The sequence below is a fragment of the Syzygium oleosum genome, unplaced genomic scaffold (genome assembly GCF_021117445.2).
Source record: "Syzygium oleosum isolate NSW1041296 unplaced genomic scaffold, Sole_v2.1 Sole_v2.12, whole genome shotgun sequence".
Lineage (NCBI taxonomy): Eukaryota > Viridiplantae > Streptophyta > Magnoliopsida > Myrtales > Myrtaceae > Syzygium > Syzygium oleosum.
Window position 1 is genome coordinate 4,683,156 of NW_026607496.1, and position 14,514 is coordinate 4,697,669.

General features: G+C 39.4%; 1 protein-coding gene across 2 annotated transcripts; it reads left to right on the forward strand.

The window, feature by feature from the left end:
- Positions 1–12,610, forward strand: LOC115672288 (AMP deaminase). 2 transcript variants are annotated; one of them, XR_004004710.2, is made up of 20 exons: positions 17–560; positions 1,975–2,156; positions 2,495–2,678; positions 3,259–3,437; positions 3,542–3,593; positions 3,724–3,851; positions 3,947–4,126; positions 4,823–4,890; positions 4,994–5,136; positions 7,603–7,664; positions 8,095–8,208; positions 8,698–8,838; positions 8,944–9,096; positions 10,001–10,054; positions 10,125–10,235; positions 10,338–10,511; positions 10,617–10,697; positions 11,431–11,529; positions 12,040–12,172; positions 12,275–12,610. XR_004004710.2 is itself a non-coding variant. In XM_030594062.2 (19 exons), the coding sequence occupies exons 1-19, from the start codon at positions 179–181 to the stop codon at positions 12,109–12,111; spliced, it is 2,559 nt and encodes an 852-aa protein (XP_030449922.2). In that variant the 5' UTR covers positions 1–178; the 3' UTR covers positions 12,112–12,610. The 2 variants fall into 2 exon arrangements, 1 of the variants encoding a protein (XP_030449922.2); XM_030594062.2 differs by having other exon boundaries at positions 1–560; positions 12,040–12,610.
- Positions 12,611–14,514: the final 1,904 nt, after the last annotated feature.

Here is a 14,514-nt window from a genome sequence, read left to right on the forward strand (position 1 = left end):
AAGAACAGAGCGCGCTCTCTGCTCTCCTCCCATTCCCTTCCGCTCCAGCAGCTCGCCGTCGCCGGTAGCCGCCTCCCCCAATCTCGCCGGAATCGGAGGATTTCGCCGCGTTCGTCGCCGGAGAAGGAGAGGAACGAGAGGAAGGAGAGGGAGGCAGGTCGATCGGGAGAAGGGGGAAATGGATGCTTACACTATGCACCTGGCCATGGCGGCCCTGGTCGGGGCGTCCTTCGTCGCCGTCTCCGCCTACTACATGCACCGGAAGACCCTGAATCAGCTGCTGGAGTTCGCCAAGACGGTGGAGCGGGAGCGGGAGCGGGATCGCGGGGACGACGACTCGGAGGGGGAGTCCCCGCAGCACCTGCGGAGGCGCCGCGGCGGCGGCGCGGGCGGCGGCGGCTCGCGGCGCAGGGGGAGCGGGTACCGACGGGCCTCGGCGTCGCTGCCGGACGTCACCGCGATGTCCGGCGGCGGGGCGGACGGGGACGAGAGGTGCAACGGGCCGATCGCGCTGGACGGGATTCCCGCCGGATTGCCGAGGCTCCAGACTCTCCACGAAGGTACGGCTGATGCCTCGCTGCCGTTCCGTGAGTCTCTTCCTTTTTTGCGGATGTGTGCGCGATCGACGCACCTTTTTTGGCTTGCTATATGATATTGGTTACCTCTTTTTGATTAAAAAAAAGCGATTATCAAATGAACGCCTCAGTCCTTGCGTGTTTGCTTTCTTGTGCGTCGGTCTACACTCGTATTGGTTTAGGAAGAACGATGGGCTGAGAGCGATTTATCAGGGATTTACCGTTGAATAATTTAATCTATTCTGAGCCAATCGATGCAGTAACGAATTGTTTAGAGCTAATGGTTTTCTTCTGGAACAATCGCTTGGCAGTGTATGTATAGTGACAAATATGATACCTGTAAAGGTTTACTAATGTCTGCTTGTTCTATTCGGCTGCGATGGTGTTTGTGATATCAATTTGCTTTCAACTTTCTGGTTGTCGTGCTTGTAATTTTCTATTCGAATGGTACAACCATGCTGCCTGAGATTGGATGGCATATCCTGTTTGGAAGCTGTGGATGTCGTGTACAATTGGTGCAAGCTTTAGGTTTAATACTTAGGCATATCCTGACAGCAAGAAAATTGTGTACCATCTGCCGTAGAGGGTTCAGATGTAATTAGGAAAAGAATAAAGTCCCGAGCCTTTGCTGTCAGCAGATTTGAATGAGGCTTTGTGTGTCACTCATCCCGTTTTGTCTAGTGGCTTCCCCTTAGGGTGTCTACACCGACTGCTCCTCTTTAATCTAAACCACCTTTCTCCTGGTTTACTTGGCACTTTCTAGGAGAGGAGGGACTTGAGCCTGTATCATTCTATACATATGATCCATGCAGTCAACTCTTTTATGGCTGCGGTCTGTCTTATAAGGTTTTGTATGCCCATTTTAACATGCTGTTTTATAATGGTATCATATCTTCTCACCATTCTCTAGCTCAAATTTGCTGATTTTAGAAGTTGGATCTGAAGAAAAGTGTTGTTAGCTGAACCAATGTTTTATGGTTTGACATTTTGATCTTATTCTAGTTTGCTTTCCGAACTGAAGATGGTGATTTCTGGTTTGTTTGCCTCGTTCAAATTAATAAGAGTAAAGGATATCCATAGCAAAGTGTATTCTATGCAGTTGGGGAAGATTTTACCAGAAATATGGAAGTCAATCTGCAGTCTTCTTCCTCAAGTAATTCTCATGGGGTCATCACTCTTCTCATCGTATGAATGAGAGTGAGACTATATTGTACCATGAAACCCCAGTACAAATGTACTGGAATACATGTGAAAGCTTGTGATTGGTTGTGTGCCTAGTGTACTTTTATTTGTACATAAAATTCTGGAGTTCATTTTTCCTTCTTTACTTGCGATTTCTTTTAAAATCCCATTGCTGTGGCTGTCTATCAGTAAGTTTTATCCATCACTTCTGTTTCAGGAAAATCTACCCCACTTTCTTCTTCCGTAAAGAGAGTTGGGAGTCTGATCAGACCAACTTCTCCGAAGTCTCCTGTTGCTAGTGCTAGTGCCTTTGAGAGCTTGGAAGGATCAGATGATGAAGATAACATGACTGACAATGCTAATCTAGAGACGACTTATCTCCATACGAATGGAAATGCCGTGAGTTCTCCTTGGACTTGTGGGCGAGTGCTCATTTACTTTCATTTCTGAATTTATACTTTTATCTAGTGTAAATAGCTAGCTCCTTTCTCTTTGAGTCAACATATGCCCATTGCTGATGGTGAAATTGGAAGTGTAGGAATGAGTATGTATATTGTGCATCTCCAGAATTTGCATTCTTCCTTTGTGCTAAGAGGACCTTGTCACCAAAAAAAGACTCTGATTAGGAATAAGAATTCAATATTGCTCTATTGCGCGCTTTATTATTTTTCATGTCGTCAAAGGTTTTCTTCGATAATCAAAGCTCTCAGATTTTGTATTAAATATCACCATTGCAGGGACCAGATAGTAAAAGCTTGTTGCCAAATGGTGAGCAAATACCCATGGCGGCGTCAAGCATGATTAGGTCTCATAGTGTATCTGGAGACCTGCATGGTGTTCAGCCAGATCCTATTGCCGCTGATATATTGAGGAAGGAGCCGGAGCACGAGACATTTGTACGGCTGAAAATCAGTCCAAATGGTATCTTCTTTATACTTTGTTAAAACATCTTATGCTGATCTTGTTTCATCTCAACTTCTGATCATAAGAGGAGTTAGTCGGCTCGGAACTTGTATGCTAGGATAAAAAAGTTCATCAAGATGAATGTCTTGAACAACCCAGAAAAGCATTCTAACACCATCAATTGAAAAAAATCTTTTCAAGACTTCCTTGCTTATCAAGAAGGGTACCTCTTCTTGTCATACATCATATGGTAATTGAACTATCATTAATTGCTTTGAGTACTCACTTTGATGGAGTCATCTGCAATGCCTTTGTATGCCACATTTTAGTTCAGCCAATTCCTGTGTCTTTTGGACCAAAAAAAAAAAAAAATTCCTGTGTCTTTACAAAACTTCTGCCTATCCAAGGGATGTTGCTACTGTCGTTTGACATGCCAATGTCATGTCTCTCCATTCTGATAATTGTTTTCTAATTTTCCTTTTGTCTCTTGAAAGTTGATGGGAATGTAGTCATAGTTTTTGAAGACAATGTATCTGCATATGGAATGTTATTGCTGGTGGTTTAAATTTTTCAACCATTTCATTTTTATTTTTGCCAGAGGCACCGGCAGCTGATGAAGTTGATTCCTATAGGGTTCTTCAAGAATGCCTTGAGTTACGAAAACGGTATGTATTCAGGGAATCGATTGCTCCATGGGAAAAGGAAGTCATATCTGACCCCAGCACACCAAAGCCTAATCCTGCGCCGTTTTCTTACACTTCAGTGGGAAAATCTGATGTGAGCCACCAATAAGCTGTGAATTTTGCAATTTGGATACCCTTAGTTTATTCAGTTGAGATGAAGCTTATAGTTCTCTTTCATGACGTTCGCTTTTGCTGCAGCATTATTTCGAAATGCAAGATGGAGTTGTTCATGTCTACCTGAATAAAGAATGTGAGAGAGTTTCTCATTGCTATTGATCTTCTTCTTTCCATGATGAAAAAACTTCTGTCTATTACTACCATTTTAAGGACTCTTCCTTCTGTTTAGAATTCATGCATGTTTGATCTCTTTTCTTCCTCAGCAAAGGAAGAGCTTTTCCCTGTTGCCGGTGCAACAACCTTCTTCACGGATCTACACAACATACTTCGAGTTATAGCATTAGGAAATGTCAGAACTTTGTGCCATCATCGGCTAGTTCTTCTAGAGCAAGTATGTCGTTCTCCTTTTACATTTGGTAATTTTTTTCCCCAAAAATTCTAATGATCATTAGTTTTATGACAAACCTTCACTTGGGTACTGTGCAGAAATTTAATCTTCACTTGATGCTTAATGCGGACAGGGAATTTATCGCTCAGAAAAGTGCTCCACACCGTGACTTTTATAACGTCAGAAAAGTTGATACTCATGTTCATCATTCGGCATGCATGAATCAGAAACATCTTTTAAGATTCATAAAGTCAAAGTTGAGGAAAGAGCCTGATGAGGTATCAATTTGTTGTCACGCCTTACATTGTTGGTGCTATGCATGAGTAGATATCCTTGAGCATGTGCTGTATGTCTTTGATGGACATGGATTGGAAAGTTGTGCCGCACTATGATTTGATACAGATTTACCTCTGTGACTGGTGGAATGATCTAAGTTGTGGTTTTAGAAAGCTGGCTTCTTATTATGAAGCCTTTAAAGCTTGTGGCATTTTGTGGATTTTTACATACCATTTGCGTTGAACATATCAATATGAGTAATGACTGTCCCATCTACGAATAGAAGATAAAAATGGTCGCATAAATCGGGCAATTCTTCCTGCATACATGCATGTCATCTATAAGTTCTTTGTAAGTGTAGATCTTTGAGGTCAGCAAGTTGCTCTTGGTTGTGTGAAGTACCGGATATGAACAAGCCTAGGCATAGAAAAAGTTATTCTTGACTGGGACACATTACCGTGCAAAAATGTGAGGAAAAATGCCGTTTTGAAGTCAGATGCATTAATGTCTTTGGATGGTCTTCTTGATTCTGTATTGTTACCAACTTAGAAGAATTGAAATTATACCAAAAAGAGGAGAAATTTTTATTATTAATTAGTAGGAAGAAATTGAAAGTTTCCTTAAATTAATTACTCTGTGATAATGAATTGATCAATGAGCATGGAATATCAAGTGACTGGCTGTCTTTTTGTTTTCAGGTCGTAATTTTCCGTGATGGGACATATCTTACCTTATATGAAGTTTTTGAGAGCTTAGATTTATCAGGGTAATGAATTTCTTCTCCTGCTCTTATAATTATCCATCTAAAATTGGTTCATGTAATCGTAAAGTCCAGGTATAATGCTCCTTTCTTGTATTTTTTTTACTAGGTATGATCTGAATGTTGATCTTCTGGATGTTCATGCTGACAAGAGCACATTCCATCGCTTTGATAAGTTTAATCTCAAGTATAACCCTTGTGGTCAAAGTAGGCTGCGAGAGATATTCCTAAAACAGGATAACCTCATCCAAGGTATGTCCTATATGATCATGTTCGGCCAAAGTGCTTGATTCTTGTTGGCAAAGAACCACTTAAAAATAGCTCTTATAGATAGTGGTTTTCTTTGGATATATAATGAAGGATTTTATTTAAATGAAAATCTAGTTATGTGCAAGAACAGGAGGAGAGAAGAAACAAACAAAAGTAAAACGTTAAAATACTAGACAGAATCGAAGCAAGATTACCCAAGTTGAATACACGAGTACAAAACAGAAATTGTGCAACATTCCTCGAGCAATTTTTTGTTATGGTCTTTCCTACTGCATCACATAAGACAAAGTAGTGAAATGTTTTTAAGATTTCTTGGAGATTTGAGTATTGCCTATAGGCACTTCTATAGTAAAACAGCTGGATTGCATTTACTGGCATGATCCGAACCACTTTTGATAAGCTGAAGAAGTAATTCCATAAGTTGAGGGACACACGAAGGAAGAGATGATCAATAGATACATCTGAAGTTTGCACATATAATACTAATCCTTAAGGACGAAATTTCATTTTTGGAGATTCTCAATGGTAAGCTTGTTAATATATGCTACAATTCAATAGAGGAAAGAAATCCTTTAAGGATTACGGAGCCAAATTTTTTTTGAGGGGAAAAGGGCGAAGGGAGAAACCCCTAAGATATTTATTAGTAAACATCTTTCTATCTACTGGATATCACACCATCTTGTCCTCCAAAAAACCGCGGACCTCTTTTTGAATAAAAAAGAGCTAGGGAGGAATACATAGATGATAGCTTCTGATCATTTAGTTCATGTGAAAATCAGATTCAAATGAATGAAATACCCTCCAAAATGAGCATGTTTGGGTCGACTTTTAAATTTTTCACTTTTACTTTTTTTCTCATTTTTTAGTAGTGTTTAGAATTTGGCATTGATTTGATTTCTTATGTGGACCCAAACCATACAATTATTGACATATCGAGTCATTTATAGTTTTTCAAATATTCTGAAAATTTATTTTTTTCCAGATTATTGGAGTGAGAGGAAAAACCCATTTTCTTATACCAAAACAGACCTTCGGTAATAAAACCATTTCACTGTTGTTGGCTGCTAAAGAAAATAAACTAGGAAAAAGAGATTTAAGAGGTGCTTCACTACACTGCATCTCATGCCAGAAACAAACTCTTCTACCTTCTCCAAATTCAAACTCAATCTGTTTGGACGAGCTCCTTCCTTTTCTTAGGAATTTCCCAACACAAACTCTATAAGTTCAAGAGACTTCCTTGGTGCACCAACCATAGAAGATATATATGTGGAATTTTTTTAATTTTTTGCATGTTACGGGATGTGTTTGACGTTAAGACATTTAGCACTTTGTGGAAGTTGACCGAAGTGCAAAGAATACAATATTCATTACGTGTTTGAGAAACATTTATGGGACTGTAAATGTGTTTGAGAAGATAACGTGGTAAGCGTCTTCGCAAGTTAATTTAGGAAGGATTTTGAGAGAAAAGAAATGCAGTGGTTCAAGAAAAGTTTCAATTTCAAGATGAAACTAAAGCATAAGGGGTAGTCTAACCAACCAAATAATTATGAACTTTTAAGTTGTCCAATTCCAGAAAGCTTAAAGTAATGTAAAAACTGCGAGATCCATTATGACATTGAATTGAATGAAATGGTGTAAAATGATTTATGCCATCCACTTCAATCAGCAGGATAAAATTTGGTTTTTTGTTTTATATATAATGGCAAGCACATAATGTAGTGTGTTCGATGTTTTAGTTTGGTTCAGATGGGAAAAATTGAACAGTAGTGATAATGTGGATCGGAGAATTACGAGGAAACACAAATGCGACAAAGGCGTACTCACCAGCTAAGGATCCACCCTAGGATACAGAGCATACAACTCACCACTCAATGGAATCCACCAAAGAGATAAAGTTTAGTGTTACTCCTAATCCAAGAGATCAATTAGATCAAATCTGAAATTTTTTTAATTAAAATACTCTAACCCTCAAGGAAACCTTAGAGGAGTTTTAATAGACTCAATTTGGAAAGACACTCCAAGCGTAGGCATCTTCTTTCTCTCTTTAGTTTCCCAGACATGACCAACAATCCCTAGAGAAAAGGTCAAATGAACGATAATTGACAATTCACATTAACAACATTATATCGTCAAGAAATGAATGAATTCATGATCGCAGAAAGCAAAAATGTTTTTTAACTTTGAAACATAGTTTTACTTAGAATAAAGACAGTTCTTATTTTTACTGATTCAAAAGTATACGGGAGATAACATAACTAATTTCTTTTTGGAAACTTAGATAAATATGGCATGTGAAGGAGAAAGATAGTGAGATTATTCTTAATGTTAATTGTAAATAGTGAATCAAATCTTCTGATCTAAGGGTAGTATGGTCTGTTAACATAAATTTAGCCAAAAAGGGTGCTGCTCTGTTGCAAACTAATTGTATCATCTCTTCATGCTGGATAGGCCGTTTCCTTGCTGAGCTGACGAAACAAGTATTTTCTGACCTTGAAGCAAGTAAATATCAGGTTAATCTCACCTTCCTTTTGAGATGTATCTTTTCATAGTACATCTTAGATTTAAGTCTTCTCGGATCTTTGGTTCTATCACGGCCAGAAGAAAATTACAATTTGGATGCTGCTTCGCTGATCCTTCTTTCCCCTCTTTCTGAGAAGGCCGAATACACAGTCACACAGTCCCTCGCTCATGCACCCCCGATATGCACATATGCATCCACACATGCTAGTGTTTTCTATTGTGATCCTCTTTCTCGCCAATGCATTCGCATATGCACATTTATGCTTATTCACCCACCCACTCAGACTGATTCTTCACTTCCTTTTGTTTTTCCCACGACTAAGAGCATAATAGCCCTTTTCCTTTTATGTTGGCTTTGCTTCATATCAGGGCGCATCTTGAATGGCTAAGCATGCTTTTTTTGTCTTTCCGTTCATTCAGATGGCTGAGTACAGGATATCGATATATGGTAGAAAAATGAGTGAATGGGATCAAATGGCTAGCTGGATAGTGAACAATGAATTATACAGCGAGAATGTTGTATGGTTAATTCAGGTAGTCTCCTTCACTCCGATGCCAACTTTCATTTTGAAGTGTCTTTCCGTTCTTGCTGGTATTATTTTGTCTTTCAATAGTCATAGATTTTCTCTGTCATTGGGCGAGTGAATAGGGACCCTTTTGACATCTTATGTTTACCTTTTCTGGACAGCATTACCTTTGTTGTGTTTGATCCCACTTGTCAATACTACATGACACATGGTCATTTTAACTTTGTTGTGTTTAGTCTCCCTTGTGAATACTAAATGACACCCTTGGTAAATGTTGAGCTTGCTTTGGACCCTAAAAGGTACATGTTGGTAGAAGAATTAGTTGTATGATGGGCATGGAAAGAAAAATTAAGAAGAGTAACAGTGTATGGTTTCTTAGAGATGCTATTGCCTTACATGGTTACCGGAAGTTGTCTTGCCATTTTTAATGGCCTTTGAACTTCTTTTTTTGTTGACGTTAATGGGCTTATCTTCACTTCCTAATCTTTGTTTCCAGCTTCCACGGCTGTACAACGTGTACAAAGAAATGGGGATTGTGACATCTTTTCAGAACATCCTTGACAATATTTTCATACCCCTCTTTGAGGTTACAATTGATCCAGATTCACATCCACAGCTACATGTTTTCCTTAAACAGGTACTAAAGGTGTATGTGTTTTACTGAATGTGGTATGGAAGTTCCTGAATTTCCTCCATTTATCCTAGTATTCCTTTAGGCACTCGCTGAACTTATCCCTTTCAGGTTGTTGGCTTGGATTTGGTGGATGATGAAAGCAAGCCTGAAAGGCGCCCGACAAAACATATGCCCACACCTGATCAATGGACTAATGTATTCAATCCAGCATTTTCGTACTATGCTTACTATTGTTACGCTAATCTCTACACCTTGAACAAGGTTTGTACATTTTTTCTTGGTCCTCTTTTTTTCTGATGTGCTCATTACTCCTACTTTGATACGAGAAACGAAGGATAAAAACAACCACACGTTTTTTCTAGAGCCATGATTCACTGGAATAGTTGCAAAGATCAAGGGATTATGTGAAGAGGTTTTGATGCATTTCTTCTGGATGGTCGAGTCCTCATCTAAAGCTTACCCTGCAAACTGGTAGTTGGTTCATGAACTAAGAAGAAGATTTCAAAATACTTTCACCAATTAAGACACAACAACACTACTAGTGGTGACTCGCTTATTATTTGTAGAATAGCCCCTCTTTATCTTTCAAGTTATCACAGACTTGTGTCTCTTAGGAGTTTTTTCAACATCGTGTACATTCAAAATATTAGAGCTGGTAATAACATAACCTTTGATAGTTTTCATGTTGGAAAGTCCAACCCAAAAGCTTAAGCTATTAGGTGGAGGGAGACCACATGAATATAAAGAGCATTTAGGAGCCGTTGTCAATCGATGTGAGATAATACTTCAACAACCCCACTCACGTGCAAGCCGGATTACGAGCAGCACGTGAAATTTTGACTGCGCACATTCACATGGAATTTTTACCACGCACATTCGCGAAAGGGATAGCATTGGCTCTGATACCATGTTAAAAATTCCAACCTAAAAGCTTAAGCTATTAGGTGGAGGGAGACCACATGAATATAAAGACCATTTAGGATCCGTTGTCAATCGATGTGAGTTAATACTTCAACATTTCATTATCTAGATTTAGACATTTCTGTTGCAATTTTTTTTGTTGAGCTCTTGTTTCTTTCGAGTTTTCCTCTTGACTTGGCAAATTAAAGATTAAAAGTTTGTTGACTTTTGGTCTCAAGTGCTGACCTGCTACACTTTTTTCCAGCTTCGGGAGTTGAAGGGAATGACAACTATAAGATTTCGTCCACATTCGGGAGAGGTACTCATGGTCCATTCTGACTGTTTCGAAACACATCTTCTAGATACCTTACTTGTGCTAATATTTACAGGCTGGTGACATTGATCACCTTGCTGCAACATTTCTTACTTCTCACAACATTGCACATGGGATCAATTTGAGAAAGTCTCCCGTACTCCAGTATCTGTATTATCTTGCACAAGTGAGTAGCACTGTTGAATTTATCTGCCGATACTATTTATTTGTTGCCATCATCTGCCAATACGAAATTTGTACCTTATGTGTTTCACTGGTATTTGTTCAGATCGGTCTGGCCATGTCTCCTCTGAGCAACAATTCTTTATTTCTAGACTATCACAGAAATCCATTTCAACTGTTTTTCCTAAGGGGTTTAAATGTGTCTCTTTCCACGGATGATCCACTTCAGATCCACCTCACTAAAGAACCTTTGGTTGAAGAGTACAGCATAGCTGCATCAGTGAGTTCTCTTGACCTTTTCCATACCTCTCTTTGAACTTCATGATCTCGTGAAGATAATTGTGCTTGTGAGTGTTGAAATTATACTAATGTTTTGTTTTTGCAGGTTTGGAAATTGAGTTCATGTGATCTATGCGAAATTGCTCGAAATTCTGTACTGCAGTCAGGTTTCTCGCATGCTTTGAAGGTACATGCAAATGCAGATTTATCAAATTTACGAATGTTAAACTAACTGGAAGTTGGTTCCTTACCAAAAAAAAACTAACTGGAAGTTGGTTTAGAGTAGTCTGTATTGATTCCGTTTTACAAAAGTTTGAGGTGCAGCTCCTGTACTTCTCAAATCAACCGGGAAATTCCTTTTAGGGGCATTTGAGATTTCCAAGTTATTACCCGTTATATTCTCAGTTGACTAGGTGTTCTGCAGCATGTGGATGTATGTTGTTTTTAATGATGGAAAATGTGATGTGTGGTTATAAGTTGGATCTGATTCAAACAGTCAAATTTGATTTCAGCATGATGAGCTCATTCTTTATTTTCTTTGTTCAAAAACTTTGCTTTCCACGTGTTTAAATGACTCTCATGCTAAATCTGAATCCAATCAGGAACCATGAACAATTAATTTTTGCTTGTTTCTGATATCAAAAAAGCCACATCGTTGACAACTAAAATGGATGGGTACTTCATGTGCTGGATGACTTTGGAGGAGTTACTAATGAATAATTGTCTGGCATGATTACTTGTTTGCTTACCCAACTCTTTCTATGCACTCCATTCTATGAAGGTTCCTGAAGTCAGTTTGAATGTACTGCCTTCAATCTTCCGCATAAATGAGTTACTGTTGGATTGCATATTTTTGCGGTGATTACTAGGCATCATTTGCTAACGGTGCTTCCTATTGATCCTCTGAATTTATGTTTCAGTCTCATTGGATTGGGAAAGAGTACTACAAGAGGGGAGCAGATGGAAATGATATCCGCAGGACAAATGTGCCTCATATCAGGATTGAATTTCGTGATATGGTATGGGTTTTTGATGCTAGTTTTCTCCCAGTGATTCAAAAAAGCTGCTTCTTTTTCTAATACTCATTTTCCGTTTGTTATCTCTCCTTTTAAAGCTACTCTTTATTGGATTGTTTACTTGTAACAATCGGCTACAACTATGATATATCTGAATAGAAATTCCAAAACAAAGTAAATCAAACATGAACTTCATAGAATTTACAATAAGCTTCTGTGGTAAATGAAAGGTATCTGTGTTGGAGAAACAAGGTCTGCATGAATAGACTTGCGCGTTTTCTTTTTAAGTCGAATAGATGGGCCGGATAGCAGGGATTTTGCTTTAACCTCCCGAGTTTTATTGGCACCACTGCTTAAAAGCTTAATCTGCTGAGCTAACATGTTTCTTTTTAAGGGAAACTTCCACCGTTAAAAGTTTGCTACGTGCAACTTAGAGGGTCATCTATTTGGTACTTGATTAAAGTAGATCAAGATGGAAGTAAGTGGAAGCTCATGCAATTGATTACTTTGCAGATCTGGAGAGAGGAAATGCAGCAAGTTTATCTAGGCGAGGCGATCACCCCCGAAGAACTTGACATCAAGTGATTGGAAGGGATATGATATATGTCTTGCATGAATAGTTGGCACAGGATGCTGTGCGAATAAGGTTGGTTTCATCATGATAGATTGTGATATCACTCGATTCATTCATCCTCATAAGTATATGAGCTTTCCATTCCTCTAGCACTAACAGCCCGATTTTGTGCAGAAGTTTTGCTTGCTTTTTTACGATAAACCAAGAGAATTTAACTGAAATTTGCGGACGATCTGAGCCTTGTACCTGAGGATGTCGAGCTTCGCGTGGTGCACGTGCCCCTCTCATATATAGTTTGGAGCCTGCCCTTGGGAAAGGATGGCCATCCTGGGGAAGGATCATTGACTAGAGTTTCTGTAATTTCTGCCATAGAAATAGTACAATTTTCGATATTACACCTGCCAAATTTTGTCCCCTCAAGTTGTCGTGTAAGATGCTGTCATAAACGGCAAGATGCAAAACTGAATGCTTGATGATTTCGGGCATAGTTGCGGTCCTTTTTGGCTACAATTTGGCGTGCTACTTTTGTGTTGTGCCCTCTCTCTCTCTCTCTCTGTGTGTGTGTGTGTCTCTCTCTCTCTCTCTCTCTCTCTCTCTCTCTCTCTCTCTCTCTCTCTCCTCTCTCCCTGGATGTGAACTGCTAATTATTTGATGCTTGGCCACATTTTTTCAATTGTCATGGATGGGCACCTTCAAGTTGCTTGAAATTCTCCACGAGAATTTAGCATTCGAAAACGTCTCCATTTGCGTTTTATTGGGACTGGGCATCACCACAGAGAATCAGATGTGATGTTAGGTGCAACGCCAGTGGCATGGCTTGGCTTTGCCGGATTATCGGTACTGCTGATGATAGATGCAGATAAATCTACTCTCCTCCATTGTGACTAGGGAGGGTGAGCATCGGGGCCAGCCCACAGATTCTCAAGTGAAGCAGTCTGATTCTCAGATGATCTTACAATCGATGGGACCAGAATAGACCCTGACGTGATCAAAATCCCCAGTTTAATCGAATTTTTAGTCTCTTAAAGAGACTAAGCTGCGACTATTATGAGAAGTTGGTAAATACCAATTCATATGGCAAACTGTTAAGTGAGTCCTTCAACCAACGGGTAACATTTACCGCTACATCATACAATATTGGATTCCAGGGTTTCTTATAGCTTGAACTTCCAATGAAGACGTGATTGGTGATCCGAAAATTCGCTGTGACGATTGCAACCTTTTTCCTACAAATTTTCATTTTTGTAGACGGGATCAGCTATTGGGATATCGAGTTCAAGAGGTCTCCTCTCTCTCTCTCTCTCTCTCTCTCAATGACTCTTCCACCCTGTAATTTCTGCCATCAAAACCTCATAACGGCAGTTTAGTTTGTACTCTACAAGAGTGTTATCACAAATAGCATATGCTATGTAGATGTTTCAGGTGGTTACAGTGAAGGGGAAACAGAGGAAGCAACTGCACATAAGTCGGGTAATTGTTGACCGTGACTGGTATGTCAATATGCTAAAAATGAGAGACGAGTTTGCGGTTGAGATCTTCCATTTCTTGTATTTTTTTTTTCTTCTGAAGTTTGGAGGATATCATTCTTGTATTCTGCTTTGTAGTTGGTATTATACGTATTGTCCCGGTGTACGTCAAAGTTCAAAAGCTCTTGTCAAGAATTTGCAATTATCGACTTGTGCAACTACCAAAATTGAAGAAAGATTGAAGAGTTGTTGCTGCTGGGTATCAAACAGAAGTACCTATGAAGCAATGCCAGTCATTTGGTTTTTAGTTTTGATCAATTTAAGCAGGTGCGTTATGTCAATCGAATTCCTAAGGGCACTGCATGCGCGTGTAAAGCTGTTTACTGTCTATTATTGGTTTCTCTGTGCAGAGGATCCTGATGTGCTACAAGGTGATAGATTTAAATAAGAATCAAAGATCCCGACTCTGCTGGTCATATTGTTTGTTCAAAGTAGTAGTAGTAATCTATTGGGGGGGGTATCTAGTAGTCTGAAAATGTGCTTGAAATGTGTTCCAAATGCTGGATGCTCCATTTCCGCAATGAATTTTTGTTTTTTGTTGAAGGGGTCTACGAAACATCGCCTTCATTTCACATCAGGCGAATGCTGTTGAGGGATTTTTACCGTCATCCAAATTGGATTTATCCGAAGATTTCCGATCGCTGCTTTCACTACATGCTTTCGATGGAGTAGGATATTCTGATGAAAGGGCAGAGAGAGATGCTGGTGAAGCTCAGCTGAGCTGAGGATCACATGGAAGAGATTCCACGAGCTTTCCCAAAGAGCTTAGACAAGAAGAGATCTGATGAGCATGTAGATCCCACTGAACCTATCGTCAGGTTCTATTTACGGTCCTCAAAAGATGTCTGATTGGAACTTATTGGGACCTCTCAGTTTTTATGATCATGT